The following is a 27,630-nucleotide window of genomic DNA, read 5'->3' as shown; positions in this document are numbered from 1 at the left end:
AGAGCTTAGCCTGCCTATCCCTTTTCCCAGATCAGGGGAAATAGAAAGTCAGGAGGTTGCACGCAGTTAATACCTTGTGTTTTCCCAAGGGCGGGTATCAAATCCAAAACTGCTTCCGCCGCAGCTGGAATAGGCACAGGCATCAAAATGGGGCCTTTTGGGCCGGGCGCGGTGGCTCACGCCTGTAATCCCAGCACTTTGGGAGGCCGAGGCGGGCGGATCACAAGGTCAGGAAATCGAGGTCATCCTGGCTAACATGGTGAAACCCCGTCTCTACTAAAAATACAAAAAATTAGCCGGGCATGGGGCCTTTTGGAGAGTCCTTTAGTATTGGGGAAGTGCCTCAAATGTATTTTTCTTTCTTTCTTTCTTTCTTTTTGAGACGGAGTCTCACCCTGTCGCCCAGGCTGGAGTGCAGTGGCGCAATCTTGGCTCTCTGCAAGCTCCGCCTTCCGGGTTCACGCCATTCTCCTGCCTCAGCCTCCCGAGTAGCTGGGACTACAGGCGCCCGCCACCTCGCCCGTCTGTATTTTTAGTAGAGACGGGGTTTCACTATGTTAGCCAGGAGAAGTGCCCCAAATTTCTAATCCGTTAAGCCAGGACTTTGGTAGCCCCTAAGGTGTGATGGAGACTCTGGACAGAACCACCTGTTGACCTATCCAGGACCCAAATATGCACCAGAGCCAGGGATATTTCTATTACCAAAGGTACTGTATGTGTGAAAGATGGAGAGAGACCCAGACCCCAGATAATAGAGGCATGATAGATATGATCGTTAAGATGGAGAAGCCAGGCTGGATTCTAAGCAGGGACTTAGAAGGGGAAACGAAGTGGAAAGTTTCCCCACTCTCCCTTCCCTACTAAAAGCCAGAAACCAACATCTTCTCCCATTAGCCTTTCAAAACTGGGTCCCAGGGTCTCGATCTCCAGGAGGTCATAAAAATACACACAGGGACACCAGAAGCCACCTACAGATTTATTAAACTTTATTTCCTCTGAGTCTCTGGGCAGTCAGCAGGGATGTAAGGCGAAGTGGCAGTAGCTGAAGGGGCCTGAGCAGAGCTGGTGCTGGGAGGGGCCGGCATGGACAGGAAGAACAGGAGGAGATTTAAATATCCAGGGCTGAAAGCCAGTTAATAGGTCTCCTTCATCTGTTTTTGTATTTTGTGTAGCATCTCCTGCATCCGCCGCAGCTGGAATAGGCACAGGCATCAAAATGCGGCCTTCTGAAGAGTCCTTTAGTGTTGGGGAAGTGCCCCAAATTTCTAATCCCTTAAGCCAGAACCTTGGTAGCCGTGAGGTGTGATAGAGACTCTGGACAGAACCACCTATTGACCTATCTAGGACCCAAATATGCACCAGAGCCAGGGATCTTTCTATTACCAAACAAAGAGATACCAACGTTGGTGATCAAACAGGGGACCTCCCCTACCCATACTGCTCTCACCTCCTCATCTTTCTCTCGGATAAGCTTCTCAGTTTCTGGATCTGTCCCTGGTGGGACAGCAGGGATGGGGAAGTCGGTACCACTCTCTCGAGTCAGTTTGCTAAGGGGAGAAAAGGATTGATAAGGCTAGGAGGACTCCAGCACCCACTTAGATTAAGCCCAGGGCCTATAGAAGAACAAAAGTAGGGCTTGGTCTCACCCAAGGCTAGGCTTGGGATCTCCCCCTGCCAGCTTTGTCCTGGCTTCTGGTCATACTTGCGATTGCGTTCCTTTACTACCAGGCGGGTCATGCTCTGGATGCACTGTGCCCGGTAGTTCTCATAATGTGTCTCCCGCGTCACATCCTTCAGGTCCTGCATGTGGGTACGTACCAGCATTGTCCTCAGCTTCACAAAGTCGCAGTGCCCTGGGTTTTCCACTGCATAGCAAGGCTAGGGGTCAGCCAGAGGCATAGGTAGGGGAGAGCCACAGAGGGCAAGGAGATACCCTGGTTACAGGCTCAGTGCTTTACCTTCCACGATGCCCCAGGGGTAGAGTCGACCCCGAACTCGCCGCCCTCTGGCCTCTACTACAGTGTTGCTGCCGATTACTGCAAATGGGATGCTTTCCTGGAAGAGGTTAGGGGTGCCTGTCAGCACCCTCTGTTCTCACCTCTTTCTTTCCACCTGTATCGTCATCTTCTCTGCTTCACTCTAGGAAGCCAGGGTCCTTTCCACCCTGATAGCCTGAATATAGAATTCTACTCCCTTTTTCTACCCGGAAGAAACAAGATGGGAAGGGGATGCCCTAGAGTGGCCCCACCTTTAGGGCTTGGTCCTGCAATTTGAAGTCCTCATCTTCATCAGAGTCACAGTCTGGGAACTGATAGATCTTGATTCCAAAATGCTCAATCTCCTCCCGGATCTGACAAACAGATGAGGGGCCCACAGTTCTGGGGACCACGTCCTTTCTAGAAGCCCACCTCATCCCCTCCCACCACCAGCTTCCCTCACTTTGCGTTTCTTTCGGTCCACTTCTGGAGGTGTCAGTGTGTCTGCCTTAGCCAGGATAGGCACGATGTTGACCCGCTGATGCAGGGCCTTCATGAATTCAACATCCAATGGCCGGAGCCTGGGGAACAAGAATCTGTGACCACCTGCTAATGGCAGCCCTGCCCCTGGTGCTCTTGGCCTGTTCCCTTGACAGCACCCGGTGGTGCCAGGAGCCTCAGGCTTGGACCATACCCGTGGCCAAAGGGTGAGATGAAGTACAGGCAGCAGTGCACCCTGTTGTCTTGGATGTTCTTTCGGTTCAGGCCACTCTCATCTCGGAAATACTGCTCAAACTGCTGATCAATGTATTCTGCCACAGGCTTCCAGCTGGGGCAGGGACAGACAAGCAGAGAAACTATGAGAGTGGGAGCCACCTAGTGAGCTCTGGGACTACAGAGAAGTAGTAGCCCACTCTCTGAGCAGTGTTTTTAAGACATTGTTATTCCCTGGCTTACTTTACTAAATCTTTAGGGAAATTCCTGAATGGGATGGGGTGTATCTCACATGTCCTGATACAAATTAGACTGAGTACTCAGGCAAGTTTAATAAACGCTAGCTTGATGAGAGGGAAAGGGCCCAGGTGATCAAACAAAGCAGTAAGAATAGGCTGGACACGGTGGCTCACCTCTGTAATCCCAGCACTTTGGAAGGCTGAGGCGGGTGGATCACTTAAGATCAGGAGTTTGAGACCACCCTGAACAACATGGTGAAACCCCGTCTCCACTAAAAATACAAAAATTAGACGCCAGGCGCGGTGGCTCACGCCTGTAATCCCAGCACTTTGGGAGGCCGAGGCGGGCAGATCACAAGGTCAGGAGATCGAGACCACAGTGAAACCCCGTCTCTACTAAAAATACAAAAAATTAGCCGGGCGCGGTGGCGGGCGCCTGTAGTCCCAGCTACTCAGGAGGCTGAGGCAGGAGAATGGCGTGAACCCGGGAGGCGGAGCTTGCAGTGAGCCGAGATCGCGCCACTGCACTCCAGCCTGGGCGACAGCGCGAGACTCCGTCTCAAAAAAAAAAAAAAAAAAAAAAAAAAGTACAAAAATTAGCTGGGCGTGGTGGTGTGCACCTGTAGTCCCAGCTACTCGGGAGTCTGAGGCAGGAGAATTGCTTGAACCCAGCAGGTGGAGGTTGCAGTGAGCCAAGATCATACCACTCCAGCCTGGGTGATGCAGCCAGACTGTCTCAAAAAAACAAACAAACAAACAAACAAACAAACAAACAAAAAAGAATAGCAAGGTGGCTGCAGGCAAATACCAACTGGAAGCCAGGGAAACTCTAATTCAGGTTTCCAGTGTAACCTCAGAACCTCTTTGCTCATGTGTTTCTACCCTTTCCTCCACCTCTCCAAACCCACTCCATCCTTCAAGGCCCTAAGAACCATCTCTTCCATGAAGGCTCCTTTTACTATACCAATACACACTGCTCCCCGCTTGTCTTCACTACAGAGCAAAACAAATAAATAAATTTCCCCCAAGAACCTCAATTTTCATATCCTTTGTTCTTCTATTATCTTGTTTAATCCTCACTGCCCTGACAGGTCGACATTATGCATTATGATCATCATCACTATCATTTCATACATGAAGAAACTAGATGCAGAGCAGCTAACAGATTTGCTCCAGGCCAGGTGTGGTAGTTCACGTCTGTAATCCTAACACTTTAGGAGGCCAAGGTAGGTGGATCACTTGAGCCCAGGAGTTCAAGACCAGACTGGGCAACGTAGTAAGACCCCCATCTCTACAAAAAATACAAAAAAGTTAGCTGGGTGTGGTGGCATACACCTGTAGTTCCAGCTATTTGGGAGGTTGAAGTGGGAGGATAACCTGAGCCGAGGGAGCCCCGGGAGGCGGGTGATCAGCTCACTGCACTCCAGCCTGGGCAACAGAGTGAGAACCTGTCTCAAAAAGAAAAAAAAAAAAAAAAAAAGAAAAGAAAAGAAAGAAAGGAGGAAGGAGAGGGAAAGGAAAGGGAAAGGAAAAGGACTTTCTGTAGGTCATTTAGCTAGTAAATTCTCTACCCACCTGAGCCCCTACAGCTCAGTGCACTTGCCACTACACCTTGCCTGACCCATTTACTAATTTAAGTTGCTATCTGATTGAAACATGTTAGAGAACTGCCCCCACCTCCCCTGCTTCCCTGTTGCCACTTGACTATAAGCCTCTCAGGGATAGGAATCATTCATGTTTGTTCTGAATCCCTTAAAATGTCCAGCACAGGCTGGACATCTAGTATGTGCTCAATACATTCTACCTGATTTGATGCTCTGCTGTTGCCATGTTGAAATTCTTAAAAATTTTGAAAAATGGGCCCTCCATTTTCATTTGCACTGGGCCCAACAAATTATGTTGCTGGTCCTGCAATTATCATTGTTAAAATCCCTGAGTATGCTGTAAATAGCCCTTTACACTTTTCAGAGCGCATGCGTCATGTTGGGTGATGTTCAGATCAATTGGAGAGGTGGTAAGTGCTGGTATATTTTAATTAAATAAATGTCTGACAAAATGAGTATATATGGAGGTGCACTTTAAACTGTGAGGTGCCTGGCAAATGAAATTATTAGTATTATGGAAGGTAAGAGACAGTAGGTAAATTGATTGAAGGGGATCATTTGCTTAAGATCATGAAGTTACTAAATGCCAATCAAGATTTGAACTCTCTGTCTAGCGCTCTTAGCACTGCCTGCCTAACTTCTTCATCAAAGCTACCACCTTTTCTCCTGTCAATCTCATCCATTCCCCTCTTCATCTACTCACTTAGGTCTGACCATTACCTAAGCTGGAGGTAATGGTCAGACTTACTGACCATTAGCTGGAGGGAGGTCTTTCAAGCCTGAATGATAGGGGGTTGTGGTAAAGCCAACTTTTCTTTCTGCAGGTAGCCTAGAGGGTGCCTGGAGTTTAAACAAAGTTCTACCATTTTTCCCCTTTGCCTATTCTTCCTCACCTTTACCCTCCCTCCATGCATGCCCAGCCCTTCAACAAGACTTGCTTGTGACACCTAAAATGTTGCTAGTGAAAGGAAAAAGGGTGACAGTTTATTGGGCAACTACTATGTAATCAAACTCTGTGCTACATGTTTTCACACTTCACATGTGTTTGCTTTTTGAGGCTCTTCTCATCTTTTTTTTTTTTGGAAGGTTTCACTCTGTCTTCCAGGCTAGAGTGCAGTGGTGCAATCACGGCTTACTGCAGCCTCAACCTCCTGAGCTCAAGTGATTCTTCTGCCTCAGCCTCCCCAGTAGCTGAGACTACAGGCCTATGCCACCATGCCCAGCTAATTTTTAAAACTTTTTGTAGAGATGGGATCTCAGTATGTTGCCGAGGCTGGCCTTGAACTCCTGGCCTCAAGTGATCCTTCTGCCTCAGCCTCTTCTTTCTTATGTCCCTACCCCATTATAGAATCATAGGGCAGAATTGGAAGGAACATTAAAAATAATCTATTCCAATCCTTTCCCTCTTACTTTATAAAGGCGAAGATGGCTGTCCAGTAAGGGAAGTCACATGCTCAAGGTCATAGACAGCTTCCTCCTGATAAGTATGGATATATCTGGGCCTATGTGTGTACCTGTGTATGGAGAAGGGTGGCTCAGGGGCAGCTGGGATTGCACTTAGTCAGACATACCATTCTGTGTTGTTGACTGCATCCCCAAAACCTGGTGTGTCCACAATGGTGAGCCGCAGCCTCACACCCTTCTCTTCTATGTCCACTGCATGCTTAGTGATCTCCACGGTTTGCATGATCCGCTCTGGAGAAGGGGGAAACTGAGGCCAGGGCAAGGGCAGGGACCTGCCCAGTCAGGATGAACTGCCCACCCCAACCAGCCTCATCGCCCAGACTGCCTCATCCACACTGCCCCCTTCTCCACCCCCAAGCTGCCTGGGGGACTGTTCTCTGGGAACCAGCAAGGAGTACATTTCCCAACACAGGAAATGCCGGTGGCTGTTGGCTCTGGCCCCAGCCTCTTCTCTGCTCCCGGTTTTTTCTTGGATTCCTGGAATCCTTGGGGGTCAGAGACTCATTCAGAGAGCAAGACTCTGGTCCCTGCCCTGCTTCAGCACCCAAATCTTTAGGGAGCTGGCTGGTGGGCTGCCAGGCAGATAGGCCTATGGAGAGCTGCTGTCAGTCTCTCTAGGAAGCCATGGTTTCCTGCATGTCGGGGAGAGCCCCATCCCCCAGACTCTAGAGTGAGTTTAATTTCCCAAGGCAAGTCTGCCTGATTGTTCTCTCCCTTCCTTACCTTCAGCACCAAGGAGTTTCCGGTCCCGGTACAGATCAGTGAGGAAGAGGCTATTGACAAGTGTGGATTTGCCCAGGCCAGACTCTCCTGAGAGGAGAGAGGACAGAGGCACCAAATCAGAAGGTAAGATCTATAGCCAAAAAGCAACTCCACTGGATCAAGGTTTAGGGGGAACTGCTTTCTTATCTAATTGGAACTAGACTAACCAAACTATAGCATTTTAGAGCTGGGAGGAAGCACAGAGATTGGCTTGGGGGAGCAAGAGATTGCCCAAGGTCACACAAAAAGAGGCAAATGCTAGGGAACTGTTGGTCAGATGCTCTTTGCAACCAATTCGTACACCCACCCCCACCCCACCCCACACACGTACACTTTCATAGACCAATGACTCCTGGCTTTTTTGCAAAACAGTACAGCCACTCGCTGCTTGCTCCCTCCGACCTATACTCCCTTCCCACTCATGGACACACACACTATCCCCACCTGAAACACACCCTGCCCAACCCAGCCCTGCCCCTTTTCTACCTGCCACCATGAGGGTAAAGTCAAAGCCTTTCTTCACGGACTTTCGGTGGACTTGGTTGGGGAGGGTTGCAAAGCCCACATACTCCTTGTCATCCTAGTAGACAGGAAGGCAGAATGCATCAGGGTGAGAAGCCAAAGGGGCCCTGGCACCCAGCGCTGATCTTCTCTCCCTTTCAGGCCTTTGCCCCAGCCTTAAAGAAGCAGTGCCAGACTTCTCTGGGTTCCCATCTGAGGCCACCAGCTGGGCCTCCTGCCCTTGCTGAAACTGCTAATTTCCAGTGCCCTTGGGGGCAGATATCATGGAGATAGGGCTTACACAGGACTGAAAGAGGTCCCAGATAAACACACACACACACACACACACACACACTGCCCCCTGCCCCCGATCTTCCTGCAGCAGCCCACTGAAAGGTAAAGGCAGGGCTGAGGCTCTACCTCAGAGGAATCATAGGGATCAAGCTTGCCCCATGGGCTGCGGGGCCTGGCGGATGGGCTGAGAGGGGCTGGGGCACAGAAGTACTGCTGGTTGTCAGCGGACTGGGGCCACGAAGGGGGTCTGAACTCCAGGTCATCATCATAGAGGTCTGGGGCCTGGGGCCTTGGCTCCGGGACTTGGGGCCTGGATGCCCAGGTCTTAGCCTCTGGTGGGTGGCAGCTCTCATTTCCTGAGAAATCCTTCACGAACTTGCTCAGTTCTCCATCATCCGTGGTGTCCTCCAGGAAACGCTTGATCTGGGGGAAGCGAGGTGGGTGGAATAGATGGGTGGTGCCAGGAAGGGAGCCGGAAGGGAAGAATGAGGAAGGAGACAGAAGACAAGAGAAGGCAAGAGGGAAAGGGAAAGCACTTCTGGTTAGAAGAGAAAGAAACTGCAGCCAAGCCAGAGGAAGTGCTCACCATCCCTCCCTCACCTGCTCACAAGTCTCCCCAATCCAAGATGCCAGGCAGGGCCCCAGGGTCCAAGAAGAGCCCTGGGCACCCCCAGAGTCCTGGAAACTGCTGTAGGGAACTGAGGAACTCCAGTTCTGGTCTCCTTCTCAGCAGCATGTTTTTTGGGGCTGCCTTTCCTGGGGTTCTGGCCTAGCCAGGGACTGTCTCAGGCCAGGAAGTAAGGCCGGACTGATTAAGATAGAACAGACAGAGGCATTAAACCCAGAAGGAGAGTACAGTGCATCAGAATGGGGCAGGGACATGAGGAAGGTAGATAGGGGAGAAGAAAGCTGCCTGCATCAGGCAGGTCAACCAGCGGGGGGTTCTGTACCTCCTGTCACTACTGGTCAGTGAGCTGGGGGACTAGGGTACAGATTCTACTGCCGGTGCTCAATTCCCAGGGTTCACAGACCAGCGTTCAGTATAGCTGATCCTACCCCTTACTTCAGACACTGAGCCACACCCAAATCTGACCCTGGGCCCTGGAAGAGAAAAGTAAACCTGCCAGTGGATGCTGACTGTGGGTGGAAGGCAGCTGGGAGAGACCAGGTGAGGGAGGATGGAAGAGCCCGGGGAAGGCTGAAGGACGGCTGGGCCTCCAGAGCTTGTGACAGCCCCCAACTGTGACGGACATACAAGGGGAAGCACCCTCAGTTATCTCCTTACCCCCTTTGCCCAGAGCCAGCAGTAGAGGAGAGGGCCTGGCCTAAACCATGACCCACAGGGAGTGGAAGGCAGAGAATGGATTGACTGCTCTGTAGAAGCCTGTTCTACCCTGTCCCCAGTTCAGAAGAGGGACTGTTTCCCCCAACTCTCATTGTCAGCTCTAGACCCTAAAGATTCTCCTCTTCTTTGGGGTCAGCCTCCTTTGTGGGGTGCCTGGCAGTGCTGGGCTCAGCTCTGCCTCACAATACCCACGTGCCACCCCCAGACAATAGACAAGGGCCGGCTGCAGAGGCTGACTCACTCTCTGGGGATTAGCCAAGCCAGTGGGGACTACCCCAGACCACTGTGGAGTCCCAACTAGAGTGGGGGAGATAAGATGGCCACAGTCTTCCTGCAAAGGGAAGAATTGAGGGAGGCAGATATGCATACTGCCAGGTGTATGCCAGAGGGAAGAGGTTGGGATAGGGAGGTTAGAGGGAAAAGTCTGCTAGGAGCTACTGCCAGGCTGTTGCCTCTCAAGTCTTCACACCTGCTTATAGCTATAGTCTCCAGTGCTTGCCTGGACAGAGGGGAGGAAAAGAGGCCCCTCAGCCCAAAACTGGAACCAGCAGGTGGAGGCTGGGTGACCAGAAGAGGCTATCCTGAGGCAAGCCTAACCCAAGGCTTTTCTCACCCATGATATTTGTGAGGTCCAGTGGCGATCATACATCCCATTCTATGCCTGCTGTCCTGGCATCGTGATTAATTGTGCCCTTTCACTCTCAAAGTGTCCCAGCTTGGACAATTAATTACATGGCAACAGAGAAGGGGTGGGACTGGGGGGCAGCAGGACTTGTTGTCTGGCAGCTAGTAAGTCTGGGGAATTCCAGGAAATCCTGCCTCTCTGCACAAATCCACAATGACCCAGCAGTTGGTCTGCAGGTCAGGACAAGGGTGGGACAGAGAAAGCTGTGCTTCACCTGATTTCCCAGGGGCACTGAGTGGAGGGGTAGGGATGGGAGAAAGGAAGGCCCTAATGAAGATCCCTAGCCCCCATGATCTTCCAGCAGTGCCTCCAGGAACCCAGCACCATCCTCATCTCTGCCAGCCCTGGCTGCTCATCCGCATTGAGGGGGCCACAGGGGCTCTAGACAAGGAGTCAGGACACCAGGGTCCCCGCCTTCTGCCTGTCCATGCCCACTCCCAGCTCTGCCAGTGACCAAATCATTTTCTGACTTTCAGCCCCAATCCCAGCCAAGGCAGGGGGAAGACAGGTCATGTCCACCCATCTCCCAGAGCAGCACCTTACCCCAGCTTCAGTCCTGTCCTCAGGGACAGAATTCCCTTGCCATCCCAGTGAACGGTCCATGTCCCACGCTTCAGACTCCCTGTCAGCAAGCTCTAGGTCTAATTTTATCTCCCAGGCAAAGTTCCTCACACACAGAAACAGTCTTGTTTTGATGCTCTTGTTGTCTGGCTTCCTGGCTTGCTCCTTTCCCTTTCTCTTTGACCTCCTTCTGTCTCTGGCAGGGGCCAAAAAAGCCTGTGGAATGTCCTTCCCCACCCCTCTTCTCCTCCCCTTCCCTTGGCTCCCACCCTCCAAGGACAGCTCAGCTGCAGCAGGATCACTTGGTTCCTCTGCAGTCCCCTCCTCCTCTGATTGGCTGCCCCATGACGCCTGCCTGCTGCCTACCCTGGTGGGCACAGCACCAACCTCCCAATGTCTGTTTGCAGCACAGGCTCTTGATCCATTTGACCTCTCCTGTTAACCCCCAAGGACACTGTGGTCTGCCTGAGGACTATGAGCTGTCCCCAAGTGACCTGGCCCATCAGCACATGAGGACAGTCACCCAGGATACCCATTCCCAAAGGAATTGAATCCCCCAATCTCTCTCTTTCATCTTAACTTTAAGCAGTGCTGGAGTAGGATGAGATGTCCTGTACTTCCCCACATAGGTTTTCATGGGAATGGTCCCACACTTCTTCCCAAGCGTTCATTTTTTTTTCCCCAGTGGGGAACGTCACTGTCTTCAGAAATATGCTCCTAGATTTCCCTGCAGGGAGCACCAGCCACAGAGGGTACTTTGCTTCAGGGACTCCCCTTACCCTAGGACACCTGACCTCTGACTCATGGCAACCTGTATCAATTCCATCACTCCATGACTTCCATAGCATCAACAGGGGAGCTGTTAGCACTTGGTCTCTAAGGAGCATGGGTTCAACGCAATGGGGAGGCTGGAAGCCCAGAAGCTTCAGAGCTGCCATTTAGGTGGGAGACAAATTAAGGGGCCTGGTTGGAAGTGTACACTCAACTAGGAGTCAGGGGGCCACTGTTTCTGGTTGGGTGGAAACATCTTTTTTTTTTTTTTTTTTTTTTTTTTGAGACGGAGTCTCGCTCTGTCACCCAGGCTGGAGTGCAGTGGCCGGATCTCAGCTCACTGCAAGCTCCGCCTCCCGGGTTTACGCCATTCTCCTGCCTCAGCCTCCCGAGTAGCTGGGACTACAGGCGCCCGCCACCTCGCCCGGCTAAGTTTTTGTATTTTTAGTAGAGACGGGGTTTCACTGTGTTAGCCAGGATGGTCTCGATCTCCTGACCTCGTGATCCGCCCGTCTCGGCCTCCCAAAGTGCTGGGATTACAGGCTTGAGCCACCGCGCCCGGCCGGAAACATCTTTTGTGAGTCTGGATAGTGTCTTAATTTGAGGACCTTAATGTTCAGTTGTGAATGGCCCTTCCTTGCCTCCCAGGGAGGCCGGGGAGAGAAAGCACTCCCAAATGATAGATTCCTTAAACTGCTTTGAACCTGAGAAGAGAAGTTGCATCCCAAGTCACAGGATAGTCATTAATGTTGGCCTGTTTTTCTTTTCACATGTAAATTTAAACCCCCTGGGGCACCTGGGTTGGGGAGGTCTCCCCCACTGATTCCCAAAGCAGCTGGGACACTGACCTCCTTTGACAAAGAGACCCTCATAGAGGAGTTTGGTCTGAACCAGTCAGCCTAAGAACTTGGCTGGCTTGAGGGCAGGGGCCTGAGGATGGGGACTTTGGTGGTGGTGGTTGGGGTGGGGGGGTGTCTTTAATTAGAGAAGAACAGGGTGGCCTCAGACAAGCTGAAAGCATCAAGACCTCAGCTGAACTGAACTTAGTATGTGGCAGAAAAAGCCCCTCTAGCCCCTGCTGGACTTGGCACTGGGGATAATCAGTACTTCCCTAGGCTTCCATCCCTAGAACAATCAGTCCATCCATCCACCATGTGGGGAGAAGTGGGGGACAGGAATAAGGACAGGCCTCTCCCAGGAACCCCCCTTTGGGGAAGGTCACAGGGTCACCAAGACTTCCTGGCCAAGGCTTGGGCCTCTGCCTGGACACAGCTTGAGAGACAAGAGCCCAAAAGATTGGCCCTACCAGTCCTGAAAGCTTCTGATCCCAGGGGGCCCAGGGAGTTCCCTTCTGGAGGCTGCCCACAGCCACCATCCCGCCCCACAGGCTAGTCAGGGATCCCCCGCTGCTGTAAAGAGTTCGTGTTCCCCAATGCAGAGGGCAAAGGCTGTGGGGCTTCCAGACTGGGAGGAGAGGACGGTGTGTGGCCTGGAGGTCCTGACATCCTTATGTTATTTGTGGCAGGCTCTGGCAACAATGTCAGGAGAAGAGATGACATCTTCAGAGCCAAGCATCAAAACTTCCTACCTGGGCACCTCCAGGGAGGCTGGCTGGGGTTACTGTTTCTCTTCCCACTACAGGCAGGTGGCAGGGATGGGTGCCCCCACCCCCACACACTGCAGAGGGACCTGGCTGGTGGGCAGGGAGGGGGTAGATGCAGCAGGAGGAAGCTTTTCCATGGTTCCTGTCCCCGGGGGCAGAAGGATATAGCTAATCCCACCGGGCAGGATGGTGGACTGGGCCTCTCTCTCTCTCAGGGGTCCCTTTGAGAAAGGCCCAGAGACTGCCCCTTGTCAGGCTGAGGCAAGGAGGGGCCAAGCGTCTCACCATCCCTCCTGGGGAGGCAGGCAGTGTTTGTGGGCCTCCTCTGTGTTTTTCAAATGAAGTTGGTACTGGCCCCTGTGCCCAGGGTAGGTGGGTGAGGAGGGGTTACTCAGTTAAAAGCTGACCCAGGCGAGGATGGGGACCCTCACCTCCGCTCACCACTGATGCGCCTTCCCCACCCCAACATGCGCGTCTCCACCAGCGGGCACCTCCCTCAGCACGGACCCACCCCTTCATCCTAGACCGCAGGCATTATCTAGGGGTCGGGGCCCACTCCGTGGCTGCTCAGAGGGAAAAACTTGGGAGCAACGACGCACCGCCGCTCGACAGCAGTGCCAGCCTGTGCCCACGGCCGGCGACGGCGCCTCCCACCCTGCACAGCCGCGGCTGCGGCGCCGCGGGTCCCTTTGGAGCCGCCCGGGAGCGACCCGCCCTGCGCACCCCGGCCCTGACCCGCGCCCGCCCGCCCTCCTGCCTGCCTGCCTGCCTGCCTTACCATGGCTGCAGCCCGGGCGGGGCCGGCTCCGCCTGGACAGCGCCCGAGCGACCCGCTGCGGAGCTGCGCGCCGACCTCGCAGCACCGCGGTCCCCCTCCCGCCTACTCGAGTGCGGACAGCTGGGGGAGGGGCCCGGCGGCGGGGGCGGAGCGAGTCGTCCCCGGGGCGGGGCCTGTACCTCAGCTGCTAGGGGTGCCGGCGCGAGCCGGGTCGGGGTGCCCACCTTAGGGCCGGCCTCGCAGCCCGCGACCCCAGGAGGCGCAGAGCATAGGGTCACCCAGGACAGAGCGGGGAGCCTCAGCTCCTCGTCCCCGGGCAGCACTGGACACCTGGCTCTTTTTTACTCAGCTCCAGAAGTACCGCGGGGGCTTGAGCCAGTTCCCAAAGAAAACCGAACGCCCCACCTGGCATCCCCAGAAGAAGACGCCTTTGGAAGGGAGGGGGAGTTGCTCTGTGAGTTGGAGAGAAACCGTTAGTTAGCGCACGGATTCAGCAAGGTTTTCACAAAGTGAAGCCGGCTGATGCCCAAGTTACTGATCACCACACCTCCTAAAGGGGAATGTCAGATATTCTCCACCTCCACCCGAGCTGTGAAGGGGCAGGTTAGAGACAGGTTCCCTTCGTGCAGTACCGCAGATTACAGATTAAAGAGGATTTGCTGCAGGGATCATCTGCCGGAAGGATGGAAGGGAGAGGCTGAGTGGCTTTAACAGGGCGGTGGAGCCTTGCCTGTGGCTGAGGATAGTGGGGAGGGCCTCAGGAGAGGCCAACCCAGGCGTGACCCAGGCCCAGCTGGGCCAGTCTTCCTCCCACAAGCAGGTGAGATGCTGAGGGGACAGATGCCCCTGAAGCTTTAGAGGCATTAGAGGCTCAGAAGGGTCAGAGCAGCAGCTAGGGGAAGGCAGATGCTTGGTGAGTGGGGTGTTGGTGAAGGATTCCCTGAGCTAAGTAGGGTCTGAGCTGGTCAGGCTCCTGTGGAAGTTTCCAGAAGCATGTTCCGTCCTGACCCCCAAGACCCCTCTCTCAATGGCAGGCTGACTGGCTTCTGCCTGAATACACTCTGGACAAAACTGAGACCCACAGGCACGGCCCTCCCTGTTGGTAGAAGTGCCAGAGGCCTGCCTGCTGTATTTCAGTCTGATCTTGAACCAGTAGCAGTGGTCGGGACCAGTTAGAACTCAGCCAGAGGAGGGAAGAGGGCCTGAGGCAGCAGGTAAGATCAAGCTGAGAAAAACAATGGGGCTGCTACTGGAGCGGTTATTGGCTGTTTGGCACTGGTGGACTGGAAGATGGCAGGGTGTTCACGAGCCAGCAGGTTGAGGAGAAACCTTCCTAGTTGGGTGGCCTTGCTTCACCCGTCAGGGTCTCAGTTTCCATAGCTGAAAATGAGCTGAAAATTAAACTAGATGATTTCTAAGCTTCCTTGCAGCTCTGGCCTTCTACAAGTGGATGGAGTGGGGGAAGGAGGATATGCTGTATGCTACTATAGGCCTTGGAGGAAGATAAGAGAACAAGGCAGCAGCAGGAGGTGCTGGAGAAAGGTTGGCCATGCAGTGATTCAGGAGAGGGCCCAGGATCTGAGAAAAGGGGGAGAATGTATAGAATGGGGGCAGCAGCTTGGCTCCCCTGAAAGGGAACCTCTAAAGGTAAAGAGAGGCTCCCAGAAAAGGTCTGGGGTAGATCAGAGCATCCGAAGCTGTACTCAGGAAAACAAAGACATAAAGAGAGAAACCAATGGCAGTTGGAAGTCTGCAGAAGCAGCAGCTGCTGCTACCATCAGCCCCAAATGTCAAGCTTGGGCTATACAAAGCCCCACTGTTCAAAGCCCTGGGCCTCCAGTACTCATGTATGCACTCTAAGAATACCTCTTACATGCTTCCAGAGTCCTGTAGCCTGGGGTGAGGAGAAAGCCTACATCAGGGAAGACAGGACCCAGCAGAAACCCTTACTTTCCACTATTATAACATGCCCCTTCCCCTGATCTCAGCTGAATTCCAAGTGTGGACACAGACACATCTCAAAAGGCAGCCCAGCCAGCTCATCCTCAGCTGTGGCTGGAATCCCAGTTCTTCTCTGGCACCTGCTGCCCAGGCGCCAGAGGGCCCTGTGTGTCCTGAGGAAGGTTGGTACCAGCTTGCCTTGAGGAAAGTGAGGCCCTAAGCAAGTCCTGGGACCACGGAACTTAGCTCTAAGCCAAGAATATTGGTCTAATCTCTTTCTAATCACTGTACCACAGGCCTAACATGAGGCATGCTGGGTGAAATAAAAGCTGAAGACTGACTTTGAGCCATCCCCCCTGCACAAGCCCTGCATGCTAACCTACCACAGCATTCGGAGGACTCTGAGAGAACTTGGCCTGGCCACAAGTCCTATGCTAACTTGGCTGTCTTACTGCCTGAAAGTCCCTTGCCCTCTCTGGGCCTCTCTTTCCCCCACTGAAAGAGAAGACTGGACTTCTCTCAACTCTAGCTCTTACATTCTGTGTGAGGGAGTTAGAGTCTAATACAGCAGCCCTTGCGTGAGTCACTGGCAATTTACTGAGTGCTCTTCCTCATCTCCAGCCAGCAGGTGGCCTGGCCAACTCTGCTTCAGCATGGCTTAGCTCTTGGAGCGCTAGCTCTCCCTCAAAATTCAATATCCCACCAAGCATTGATGGCCTTGACTAGAGTACAACTCCCCAGGCACTGCTAGGGCACGGTATCTGAGCCAAGTGTCTAGGGGAGTGTCTACTTGGGAAACTCAGCTCAGCTACCATAGCTCTAGTCTGCTGTCCTGGGCTCCGTCGCTTAGGTCAGGCCAACATGGTATGTCCTGGCCCCCTCCACTAGGTCTTTCCTGCCCACCCATAGGTACAGGTTGTGTGGCACAGGACCTAAGCAAGAAGGCTGCATGTGGGCCATCCCAGGGCCCAGGTTCAAAGCCGATAATAAACAGCAATTACCATAGGAAATCAGGATTTCAGATCTGCATAACTAGCAATGGCCATTTCTGCCTCTCAGTAGCTAAGTTTCCCTAAAGTGGTGCAAGAACTAATCATACATCCCTTCCCCAGTGAGATAGATGAGTCACTGATGATACAGTCAGAGAGCCCTCAGACCAAAGGCTATCACTGGGTTGTGTCTTTCAAGGAAACCTCAGCAAGTCTGTCCAACGAGGTCTGTGGTGGACAAAGGCAATAAACCAAAATACATTAAGCCCAAATCTTCCCCCAGCTGCTGCCACGTGTCCCATGATCCTGGAGGCAGGCATAAGGTGTGGGTGGCAAGGCTGGGGAACACTGTGTTTCCTGGCACCTGCCGAATGACTGCAAAGAGGGGCAGTTCCGGAGCTGGTGGAGTGCTAGAAGCCAGACAGTCCTTCCGACACCCTCCACGAGCAGGGCAGGGCTATAGGAGCTCAGGGTTGGAAAGGACTTACAAACCTCCTGATGTGACTACTCACCAGATGTCTGAAGGCTCCCCTGCCTTCCCAGCCTCTGCTCGAATACCTACCTCCAATGGCCAAAAACTCACTGATTCTAAACAACTGCCCTTCAACCTTTGGGCAGCCAAGTTACCAAAGTCTTCACTATACTGTGCCAATATCTGTGTCTCCCTGGCTTTTACCCTCCATATGCCTCCATGCTGGAAGCTTTGCTGACTCATTTCATTGGACTTTGCTTTGTCCTTTGATGTCCACACCCTTTCAAGTGACCCATCTGTATACTTTTCTCTACCGAATTAACCACAAGCTCCTCAAGGGCAGGGAGTATGTCTTCTCTTTTAACCTCTGCTCACTTCAAATCAGCAAACATGTGATGTGATGTTTGTCTGGGTGTCCAGGCCTCTGCCCCCAGGAGATGGCTGATCAATATGGATTGACTAAAAGGACTCATTGATTAGTTTTCCATTCTGATTTTAGAGCCCAGACAAGCCTTGAGGCTCTGGGCTTCATTGACCCTTCACTTGCCCTTCATCCTGGCTGCTCACAAGCTCACACCCACCTCCCAGCCTCATGGTTCACAGGCAAGGACACAGATGTTACTCCCACTAAAACCTTTCCCTTCACAATTCTTGATACCTAAAGGTGCTGCTGAAATATTGAGAAGTATTTTCCAGGGAGACGTGGCTATAGAAGAAGGGTTTCTATACCATATAGTTGACTCCCTGGGACAGACTGCTCCTTAAAATGCTTCCAGCTTTGATGAACAAACTCTGAGCCTCAGTTTCTTCATCTGTGAAACAGGGAGAATAAATCCACTCATAGGTTACTACGAAAACCCACTAATGCACTTAACGTGATTACTAAATGAATGGTAGCTATTATCTCCACTAATAAGAAAATTATCAACATCAAACCAGTAACTGTCAACTGTGACTATTTCAAATGCCTTCCCTCCAAAGGATTTGGAGTGTGCACATGTAATAGGGGTAGAGAGATGGGAGGACAGAGAATACCAGAGTAATGCCTTAAATTAAACTGACATTGGAATGACCAAGCCACTACCATCTGTGGAGTCAGCTTCTCCAGCTAGACACCATCTCTAGAAAGCTAGTGCTTGGTCTCAGACCTACCCACCCAAATTCCCGGAAACAGCCACTGTGGAGACCCCTGGAACTAGATGGCTTTGCTGGCAGTGGGTGTGCCAATGAAGCGACACCCACAGTGTCAGCCTGAGCTTCCCTCAGGAACTGCCTCACATTCTGTCCCCCTCCTCTAGGCTTCATTCAGCCCTCAAGGTGCAGCTGTCTCCTTCTGCTCCCCTAACAGCAGCTGAGCCAAAGGCAGCTGAGCAGAGGAGGGTGAGGGACATGGCCATTTCTGCTTCTCAGGACAGCCTGCCTCTGGCTGAGCACCTGTCAGGGTGGCTCCTTGGTTACAGATTTACTTCCTCACCCGAGTATGCACCCTGGCCTGTGAAGCCAAGCTCCCTACTCTACCCAGGCCCACTGTTTCTGTTACTTGGAAAATCCACCATTTCAAACAGCACCAAACTACTCTGCAGAAAGATGTGATGTTGGAGATTGGTTCCAGTCACCACACAGCTTCTGAAAATACACCAAAAAGTCCACGATGGATGTGGCAGATTTTTCCCTATGTGGGATTATTCTGGGCAAAACAAAGAACTAAGAAGAGAGTCTGGCCTCAGCTCTGCTATCAAGTCTGAGAGAAAAGCATCGTATTTTCCTGCCCCCATTTTATAGGCAGAGGGAGTAACCTGCCCATGTATCACTGTGAAGCCAGGACATTGTCCCCTCACTCTGTGCTTCCAGGCAGACTGCACCACAGCTTGTACTAGGTGACCAACTGTCCTGGTCTGCCCAGGACTGAGGGGGTTCTTGAGACATGGGACTTTCAGTGCTAAAACCAGCAAAGTCCCAGGCAAACCCTGATGAGCTGGTCAACTTAGCCTGTCCCCAAATTAGCAAGTTTTAGCCAGAGGTCACCAGCCTTCCATCCTGCTCTGGAATTGGCTGCCCATGGTAGCTGGAAATGAACAGAGTGCCATCTGACGGGGTAAGATGCTTGCTTCCTAAGAAGCTGTGCAACAATGGTCAAACTGCTATAAAAATCCTCCCAAGGCCGGGCGTGGGGACTCATGCCTGTAAATCTCAGCACTTTGGGAGGCTGAGGCAGGCAGATCACAAAGTCAGGAGTTTGAGACCAGCCTGACCAATTTGGTGAAACCCCGTCTCTACTAAAAATACAAAAACTAGCTGGGCGTGGTGGTGGGTGCCTGTAATCCCAGCTACTCAGGAGGCTGAGGCAGGAGAATCATTTGAACCCGGGAGGCATGGGTTGCAGTGAGCCGAGATCATGCCACTGCACTCCCAGCCTGGGCGACAGAGCGAGACTCCGTCTCAAAAAAAAAAAAAAAAAGCCTCCCGAGATGCCTTGCCCCATTTTCAGCAGTTCTGCTCCATTCTTTCAATGATTCTCTTTCTTCTCAACTATGAACCTCTACCCGAAGCAAGAGAAATGCCAGGTACAGTGGCTGGTGCCCATAGTCCCAGCTGCTCAGGAGGCTGAGGCAGGAGAATCACTTGAGCCCAGGAGTTCAAGATTACAATGAGCTATGGATCGCACCACTGCACTCCAGCCTGGGCAACAGAGCACTTTAAAAAAAAGTGAGGGAGGGTTCCTTCCAGATAGCCCATGACCTAGGATTCTGTGAACATCCTCATGAATGTGGAAACTCCCTGAGTTCCTCAAAGGCTTTGGATTTCTCTTTGTAAAGGAAGCCAACCTGAGCAAAATGTTCCTGTGATTCAGAAGACAACAGGAGGCTGATCATCCTATCCCTCAGGGGTCACATGACATGTCATCCAAAAGACACTGAGGTCTGGCTTAATTATCAGTGAGATGGCCTCCTCTGATTCCTGGCCTATTTTCCAGAGTTGGTTTCTTGCATAATTGATAGAGCAGAGAGTAAACCACCTTGCCCTATGACAGCCTGAGAAGTCACATTTAAGGATGAGTAGGTCAGATGCCTTGAGGAAACAGGATCTTGGGGCTAACACACCCTGTCCATCAAAGGCATTGCAGTCCCTCCCATCAGAACTGCTTTATTTTCAGGAACTCCCCAGGGCTATGTGAGAAGACAGCCCCCAGTGACCCATTAGGGCACCCTCAGGACCTTCCTGTTGAGCTTTTGCTAGTTCTGATCCCAAAAAAACCCCATCAGGAATGCTTCCCTCAGTCCAGCACAAACTCCTCTAGGGAGACTCCAGCCCCTAATGTCCCAATCCAAGGATGAGAAGCATCTGTCCACTCCATTCCTTAGACAAAAGGGCCTTGAAGGGCCATTTGGGAAGGGACTGACACTTAGGAGAAAGAGATGGGCTGAATCAGGTGCCATCCCCAGCTGTTCACCCAGAGAAGCTTGTGAAGCTCAACAACAAACATGATGCCTTCCACAAGCCAGGCATCGTGGCCAGGCCACCAGAGAATCCCTGCCAGGAATGGAATCTGGAACAGACTCTATGGTCAACCATTCCCAGATTAGAGGAATCAGAGGCCTTGGACACCAGCACCACAGCATCTCCATCCTGAGGCTGCATGGGGCCATTCTGGCTGGGGGACAGGCTGGGGAGAGCCTAGCTCTCTCACGCATTAGAGAGCACCTGGCCCACCTCCATGCCATCCTACCTCCAGAATGTCAGAGAAGATCAGCAGCCCAGCTGCCTGGGAGCCTTCTCTTCTCGGCTTCTGGGGAGCAACTCTGTTGCTGAACAGGGCTGGAAAGCTGTAATTATTGAGACAGGATAAGAGCTATTTTAGGAAGGAGCCATCCTGTTGCCAAGGCTTTTGACTTACTAAACTAAAACATGATGCACAGAAAAAGGGGGTGAGGATGGGGGAGAACAGGGAGGAGCTTGCTCAGTCAAAAACATCAAATCTTGACTGAAGGAAAATATTAACCCCTTCCCAAAGGTACAGATTTGCATCTAGGGGTGAGCAAAAGGCTAGCTAAGACACTACCATCCCTTGGCTTTGGGAAGGAGGGCCTACCCATATCCCTGACCCCCTACCCATATCCCTGCGAACTCCCTCTCTCCTAAGACCCTCCAAGAGCACTTACTCAGTCTGTTCCATCTATTTTGACATTTCAGCACCAACTATTTCATATTGTTGTTTAAATGTTTCCTGTTTGTGTTTTATCTCCCCAACCATATCATGGCAAGTTTCTCAAGGCCAAGGAATGTGTGTGCTGTGAAACTTCAATGCGTCCCCTAAAAGTGCCTAGTAGAGTGCTAGGCATCTGAATAAAAATTGTTCATTGAAAGAAGGGAGGGAGGAACGAAGGAAGGAAGGGAGAAAGGGAGGGAGGGACTTACTGTCTTGCATGGAGATAATCTCTGAAAGTAGCCACTCCCACCTACAGCTGAGCTCAGGGTTGGATAAGAACCCATGGCAGTGGGAGGTGGCAGCCTTGTTTCTGGTCACCTCCCCTTCAGCTGTTCCATTATCTGAGCTTAGGCTGACCCCCACTATGCACTCATTTGCTTTCTATCTGTGGCCAACTGTCCATCTTGAGTCAGCCCATGAATGGGACCCATTAGAGGCCATTGTTAGGCTTTGGGTAATAAAGAAATACGGCAAGAGAAAATAATGGAAGTAGGAAGAGCTTTGACCATCTTATCAAACATGGGCCAAGAATAGCCAAAGTACTTATGGGAACAATGCAGTGAAATCAGGACACTGCCAAAATGAGGACACAGGACTGCTGAGAGCAGAGTCCACCTTGAGTTTTTCCAAGTTGAGGACCCAAATAGTGTGTAACCCAAAAAAGTGACCCCTTTCTAGAATGCCCCAGGCTGAAAAGAGGAGAACCAGGTGGGGACTGATCCAACGGCTACCTAGACAGCCTTCCCACAGAGCACTTGGCAAGATTCATCATCTGCCAAAAGGTCTGTTCTTTCTAGGACTGCAACTAGCTCATACAGTGCTTTTGTGCAAATCCCCCTCTGGGGAGATGCAGCCCCACAGGTGCACAGCTTGGCAAATGGAACACAGGTTAGATTTCGGCCCCCCACTTACCCCCTCCACCCAGTGCTCTTGTGCAGTGAACAATCTGCTCAACCATAGGGAGCAGCTCTGTCTCCCTCCATGCCTACTCCCATTACAGGACAGGAGATGGATTTGGATTGTAGGGTGGGCCCAGGAAGACTGGGAGTAACCTCCCAGGGGCATTCTTACCTCCTCATCTGTCATAACAGAGTAGAAGCCAGGCATTCCCAGGGGGCAGCAAATGGAATTCAGAGAGTGCCAATAGGAGGGGAAAAAGAGAAATTTACTAAAGATGCCCAGTGGACTTGGGCAAACCTGGCCCAATCCCTTCCTAGTGCAAGTGGCCCAAATAACAGCAGCTAGTATTTACTGAATGCTCACTGTTGCCAAGCACCATGCTAAGTGTTTTTTCGGTAATAGCTTGTAATAATCCTCACAATAACCCTAAGAGGGAGCCATTATTCTCATTAACAGATGAGGAAACTGATGCTTGGAGAGGTAAAATAACTTACCCAAGGTCACAGTCAGAAAATAGTGGACCCAGGGCCCAAATCCAGTTAGATAACTCGAGTTCGTACTTTACTGTGCCGCTACTCTATAGAGCTTTGCTCCCTCTGAGGAGGACTGCCCTTCTCTGCTCTTTGCTGACCATCACTAGGAGGGCTCATGCTGGTTGGGATTGGACGGCATTCCCAGGGCTCTCTCCTCCCCAGGAACTGCTTTATCCATAGCCCTGGCCTCTGTCATGCTCATAGGGCTGGAGTATATTTTGGGCCAAAATGCTCACAGCAAGAGGTCCCTGCTGCCAAGATTTACTCCTTGAGGGCTGGTCCCCACCCTCCCCTGCCCCCAGAGAAGCCAAGAGTATAAAGGGAGCGGAGGGTCACAAGGTCTGGGGACACTTCTCTTAAGGATTCTAGAGCTGCAAGACACACTGACGGTCTCAAGGGGAAGGCCCAGACATCTCTGAAGATCCTGCCTGGGCAGCACCAATAAGTACCCCAGGTGGTAGAGTAGGGGCATGAGGAGGGTTCTGAGGAACCCGAGAAACACATGAGAAGAGTCCCCAGCCTGAATTAGGGTGAAGTCAACTCTGAGCAAGACTGTGAAGCAGGCGGTTTGCTTTGGTGTATTTTTTTTAAATCATGTGATAGGTGACCAACTAAGCTGAAAAGGCCATGAGGCTTAAATTATTCTCCATTCCAGAAGTAACTTCCTGTTAAAAGGAGACTCTTGAAAATGGAAAAGATCCCAAGCCCCCAAAGAAATGACTCTAATGGTGAAATTTTCAGCAAGATGAGAAGTTCCTCTGCTTCTTCAGGTCAAAATCCCAGCATTTATCTCCTAAATGACCCAACTCTGTAGATACATAGATGCCACTCCTCACCTGTCCTCCCATCCCCCAAGCTCCCACAGTGGACCCATAGGAGGGAAAAGCACAGACCTTTCAGCCACCAGATGACACGATTGTACATTTCCTCTGAGACATCTGAAAGTAACAGAGAGATGGTTGCTTTTCTTCTCTCTGTGGGATGCACATCCCACCCTCCACTACTTGCAGCTCCCTTTCTAGCTCCACATTTCTCCACCCAAAGGTGCCCTCAGCCCTTGGTCCTCTCCAAGAAGCTCCTCCAGCCTAGAACTATATATCATATACCCATTCTCCCTTTCCCTTTTTTACACCCTCTCTCTGTGCCACTGTGAATGCCTTTCCCCTCCTGGAATCCCAGCTCATCTGCACCCCACCCTCTCCACTTTGTAGTCAGAGTATTTACCTGAGGCCCTTATTCTATTTAACAGCCCTTACCGGCCCTCACCCCAGCTCAGTTCTTCATCCCCACTCAGGAAGCAGCTTTCAACCCTGCAAGCCCTCTCTACTACCTTCAATTGAAAAGGTAAGCAGTGTTGCCTGGAGGAATCAATGCCTGTCGCCCGGCCCAAGCATCATCATCGATGTCATTAGCTTGGAGCACAGAGAAGCTGGCAGGGAAGGAATGGAGCAATAGGCTCAAGGATAGGACTAGCTTTGGCACTGGCAGGAGAGCAGCCCTTATTCCCAGAATGAAGAGGTGGTCTTTCCTGCTCACCCCAACATCCCATCTCACTAAATTGGGGCTGCACCTGGGCAGTCTGCTTCTTCACATACCCAGGAAGAAAGCACTAAACCTTTGAATGGGTTGTTTGCAGGTGTGCTTGGGGGTCTGTGGCACTTTATTCAGTGGTGCCCAACTTGGAAACTCCTTTGGTGGTGACGGTGGTGATAGGCTTGCCTTCTCTCTCTGGAACTTCAGATCCTCACAGAAAGGGCTAGAGTCTATTTTAAAACCGGACAATAAAGGATCTAGGGAAGGAGAACACTTAAGCTCAAAATCAGGTGTTGTCGGCTGGCTTTGGGGTGTTTCAACTTCAGGATTCAGCAAGGGCCACCATGAGGAGTCAGGTCCGTACCTAGGTAAGGACCGAGGAGGCAAGGGCCGAGGGGTCAGTTCCAGTTCTGCATGGATGGAGGGCTTTTGCGAGAGTTCTGGATACCTGGGTGTAGGTCCTTGGGACATGTAGGTAGTTTCTGGGGGTTTTGGGGTTTGCTGTTTATAGATGGGCTCTGGAGTGACAAACATGGATGACTTGTGGGAGCCCTCAGACACTGATTGAGCTGTCACACGGTGAGTTGGCTCTACTGACTGTACCCCTGGGGAGATGGTGACCCTGCGGCCAACCTCGTTGTTTCCTCGGATTGGGGCCCTCACATTGGACTCCACCTGTGATGATACTAAGACCTTTGTGGAGGGCTTGGTTTCAGGATAGACAGAATACTTGTGAAGAGACTCAGGGTCTACCCGTGTAGAAACTCGGTGTACACCATCAGAATCTTTAAGGACAGAGAGTTTGAGTGATGAGTCCAAGTTCATATTCCTATACAAGGCCTTGGGTTTTGAAGGAATTGAACTGTAAGGACCTGTTTCTGATTCTTCTACAGGGACCTTTCTCTGGGCTGTCTGATAGTCTGCAGAGACACAGCTGCTTCTGTGCTCTGGGCGAGAGGGACTCCTTGGAGATCTGATCTCGCTAGCAGTCGTAATCCTTTGGATGGGCTCAGTTTGTACTGCTTCATCCTTTGGGTAAGTCAAAATCCTACGGGGAACTCTGACTCCTTGGGGGTTCTGGACCTTGGATGGTGGGTCATCTTGTAAGATTTGTGATTGTAAGTTATCCTTCTGATCTTGAAAACTCAACCGACGAGTAGATTTGGCATCTGGGATTGATGAGGCATGATGGCCGACCTCGCGCCCTGACTTGCTCTCACCGCCTCTTCGTGCTGCTTCCTCTCCAGGTGGACTAACATTCCGTAGTCTGCTTGAAGCATGGGAAGCCAGTGTCTGAGTTTGCTGGTTCTTTCTAGGAGGAGAGGAATGGCGGGATGATTCTGTTCTTGGTCCAGTCTCGGTTACCCGAGGAGTGGGTACCGCATAGTGTCCAGGCCCTGACTGGAGGGAGACAGATCGAGGATAGTCTGATGCCGAATGGGGAGTGGTGGGATGTGCAGCTTCTGATCTTCGGTGGGAAGGGTTCAGGGAGACTGCAGCACTTCGATGGCTTGAGGCAAGAATGTACCCATGTCCCCGCTGAGGGGATGTGTTAGTAGTAACCTCAGACCCTCTCTGTGCTGAAACTGCTACCTTGGCCCCAGGTTTATTTGTCTTGACCATCTGATAGATTGTGCCTTTCTGAGTAGATCCCATATTTTACTGGCTCGCTTGTATTCAGGATCCTAATGATGCCTGAATATTTACCCCGTTTTAAAGCTGCTGTTCTTGGGCTCCCACAAAAGTGGCTGTTGTTCTAAGAGTGTCTCAACTAGTCCCCTTAGCTACCTCTCTGTCTGGTGATGTCATAAAGGAGGGAGTTTCCTTCCTATTAAACATCCTAGTGTACAGTCACAATTCTTTACAGAATCCCAAAGAAGTACCTGAAAGGAATCTGTGAATTTCTCTTTGGAGTTATATCACCAAGCCTTTGGCAAGTTTTTAACAAAACTGGGATTTCCTTGTATATAGAGAAGGCTCCAGACCCTCCTTTACTCTCCCCAGATTCTAGAAATTCTCAGGGACTCATCCAGAGAAGGAATCAGCCAGAAGATCCTATGAAGACAAGGTCAAACCAAACACACTGTGTAAGCCCCAGTTTTAATAAGGTACAAAGTACAAAGTTGCCCCAATTTTGTTTGAAACTGTACTGTATACAAGTTAAAAAAAAAAAAAAAGAAAGAAAAAAAAGAGAGCTTCAGCTTTTTCCAGGTCTCATGGATGGTTTCATTGCTCCTGGGGTAAAAATCCGGGTTGCTCAAATAATAAAATTCTCACATTCTTGGTCCAGGAGAGTTTGGTGTTTTATTAATAAAGGGATTTGCCAGGTGCAGTGGCTCACACCTGTAATCCCAACACTTTTGGGAGGCCGAGGTGGGTGGATCACCTGAGGTCATGAGTCTGAGATGGCCTGACCAACATAGTGAAACCCCATCTCTACTAAAAATACAAAATTAGCTGGGTGTTGTGGCGCATGCCTGTAATCCCAGCTACTTGGGAGGCTGAGGCAGGAGAATCGCTTGAACCCGGGAGGCGGAAGTTTCATTAAGTAAAGATTGTGCCATTGTACTCCAGCCCGGGCAATAAGAGCGAAACTCCATCTCAAATAAATAAATAATAAATAAATAAATAAATAAAAGTGATTTGGGGCCGGGCAAGGTGGCTCACGCCTATAATACCAGCACTTTGGGAGACCGAGGCGGGTGGATTGCCTGAGGTCAGGAGTTTGAGGCCAGCCTGGCCAGCAAGGTGAAACCCCGTCTTTACTAAAAATACAAAAAATTAGCCAGGCATGGTGGCAGGTGCCTGTAATCCCAGCTACTCGGGAGGCTGAGGCAGGAGAATCGCTTGAACCCGGGAGGTGGAGGTTGCAGTGAGTTGAGATTGCACTATTGCACTCCAGCCTGGGTGACAAGAGCAAAACTCCATCTCAAAAATATATATATATAAATAAAAAGAAAATAAAAGGGATTCGGGCTGGGTGCAGTGGCTCACGTTTGTAATCCCAGCACTTTGGGAGGCTGAGGTGGGCGGAGGTCAGGAGTTTGAGACCAGCCTGGCCAACATGGTGAAACCCCGACTCTACTAAAAATACAAATATTAGCCCGGCGTGGTGGTACGTGCCTGTAATCCCAGCTACCCCCGAGGCTGAGGCAGGAGAATCGCTGGAACCTGGGAGATGGAGGCTGCAGTGAGCTGAGATTGTGCCACTGCACTCCAGCCTGGGCAACAGAGCAAGACTCCATCTCAAAAAAAAAAAAAAAAAGAAAGGAAAAAAAAAAAAAAAAAAAAAAAAAAAAGGAAAGAAAGAAAGAAAGAAAGAAAAAGAAAGAGAGAAAGAAAGAAAGAAAAAGAAAGAAAGGAAGGAAGGAAGGAAGGAAGGAAGGAAGGAAGGAAGGAAGGAAGGAAGGAAGGAAGGAAAGAAAAGAAAGAAAGAAGGAATTTGGAGTTAGTCATTGGTTTTCATCATAAATGACTAGTGATGTACCTAGGAGAAATTACCTGACTTTCATGGGACTTGGTTTCTTCACCTGGAAACCACTGCCTGGTACATGGGTGTCACACAACAAATGTTAATGTCCTTTCTCATGATTCTGTCACCTGTCCAATCAGCTGGACTCCGGTTCTCTCTTGAAGAGTGACTTTCCAATTTGGATGACCATTTTGGAGGAGACTCTGTCAACTTCTCTCCCTTTCACATGCTCTTTCTCTCGCTCTCTCTTTTAGACATAGACTCTGCCATATTCAATATTCTATTA

General features: G+C 51.2%; 1 protein-coding gene across 7 annotated transcripts; it reads right to left on the bottom strand.

The window, feature by feature from the left end:
- Positions 1 to 963: 963 nt before the first annotated feature.
- SEPTIN4 (septin 4) lies at positions 964 to 25,675 on the bottom strand. Of its 7 annotated transcripts, none has more exons than XM_003912825.3 (14): positions 23,935 to 25,675; positions 23,233 to 23,277; positions 21,978 to 21,985; positions 7,681 to 7,977; positions 7,246 to 7,339; positions 6,721 to 6,807; positions 6,105 to 6,228; positions 2,671 to 2,805; positions 2,440 to 2,557; positions 2,249 to 2,350; positions 1,959 to 2,055; positions 1,703 to 1,865; positions 1,448 to 1,547; positions 964 to 1,193 (listed from the first exon to the last, which is right to left on the bottom strand). In XM_003912825.3, the coding sequence occupies exons 1-14, from the start codon at positions 25,526 to 25,528 to the stop codon at positions 1,134 to 1,136; spliced, it is 3,024 nt and encodes a 1,007-aa protein (XP_003912874.2). In that variant the 5' UTR covers positions 25,529 to 25,675; the 3' UTR covers positions 964 to 1,133. The 7 variants fall into 7 exon arrangements, 6 of the variants coding, with proteins under 6 accessions (XP_003912874.2, XP_031513377.1, XP_003912872.1 ...); XM_031657517.1 differs by having other exon boundaries at positions 25,580 to 25,631; XR_639140.2 differs by having other exon boundaries at positions 1,448 to 1,865.
- Positions 25,676 to 27,630: the final 1,955 nt, after the last annotated feature.

This window comes from Papio anubis, chromosome 17 (assembly GCF_008728515.1).
Source record: "Papio anubis isolate 15944 chromosome 17, Panubis1.0, whole genome shotgun sequence".
In the NCBI taxonomy this organism is placed as follows: domain Eukaryota; kingdom Metazoa; phylum Chordata; class Mammalia; order Primates; family Cercopithecidae; genus Papio; species Papio anubis.
Note: the sequence above shows the minus strand (reverse complement) of the source record. Positions and strands in the feature narration are given on the sequence as shown.

Bases quoted from the DNA above. Each gene is read 5' to 3' on its own strand.
- SEPTIN4 (XM_003912825.3), bottom strand. From the start codon at position 25,528: ATGGGATCTACTCAGAAAGGCACAATCTATCAGATGGTCAAGACAAAT. The intron at 2,558-2,670 runs GTATGGTCCAAG...CTTGTTCCCCAG, and splicing joins ATCTCACCCTTTGGCCACGG to GCTCCGGCCATTGGATGTTG. The intron at 1,548-1,702 runs GTATGACCAGAA...TTCTCCCCTTAG, and splicing joins GTAAAGGAACGCAATCGCAA to CAAACTGACTCGAGAGAGTG.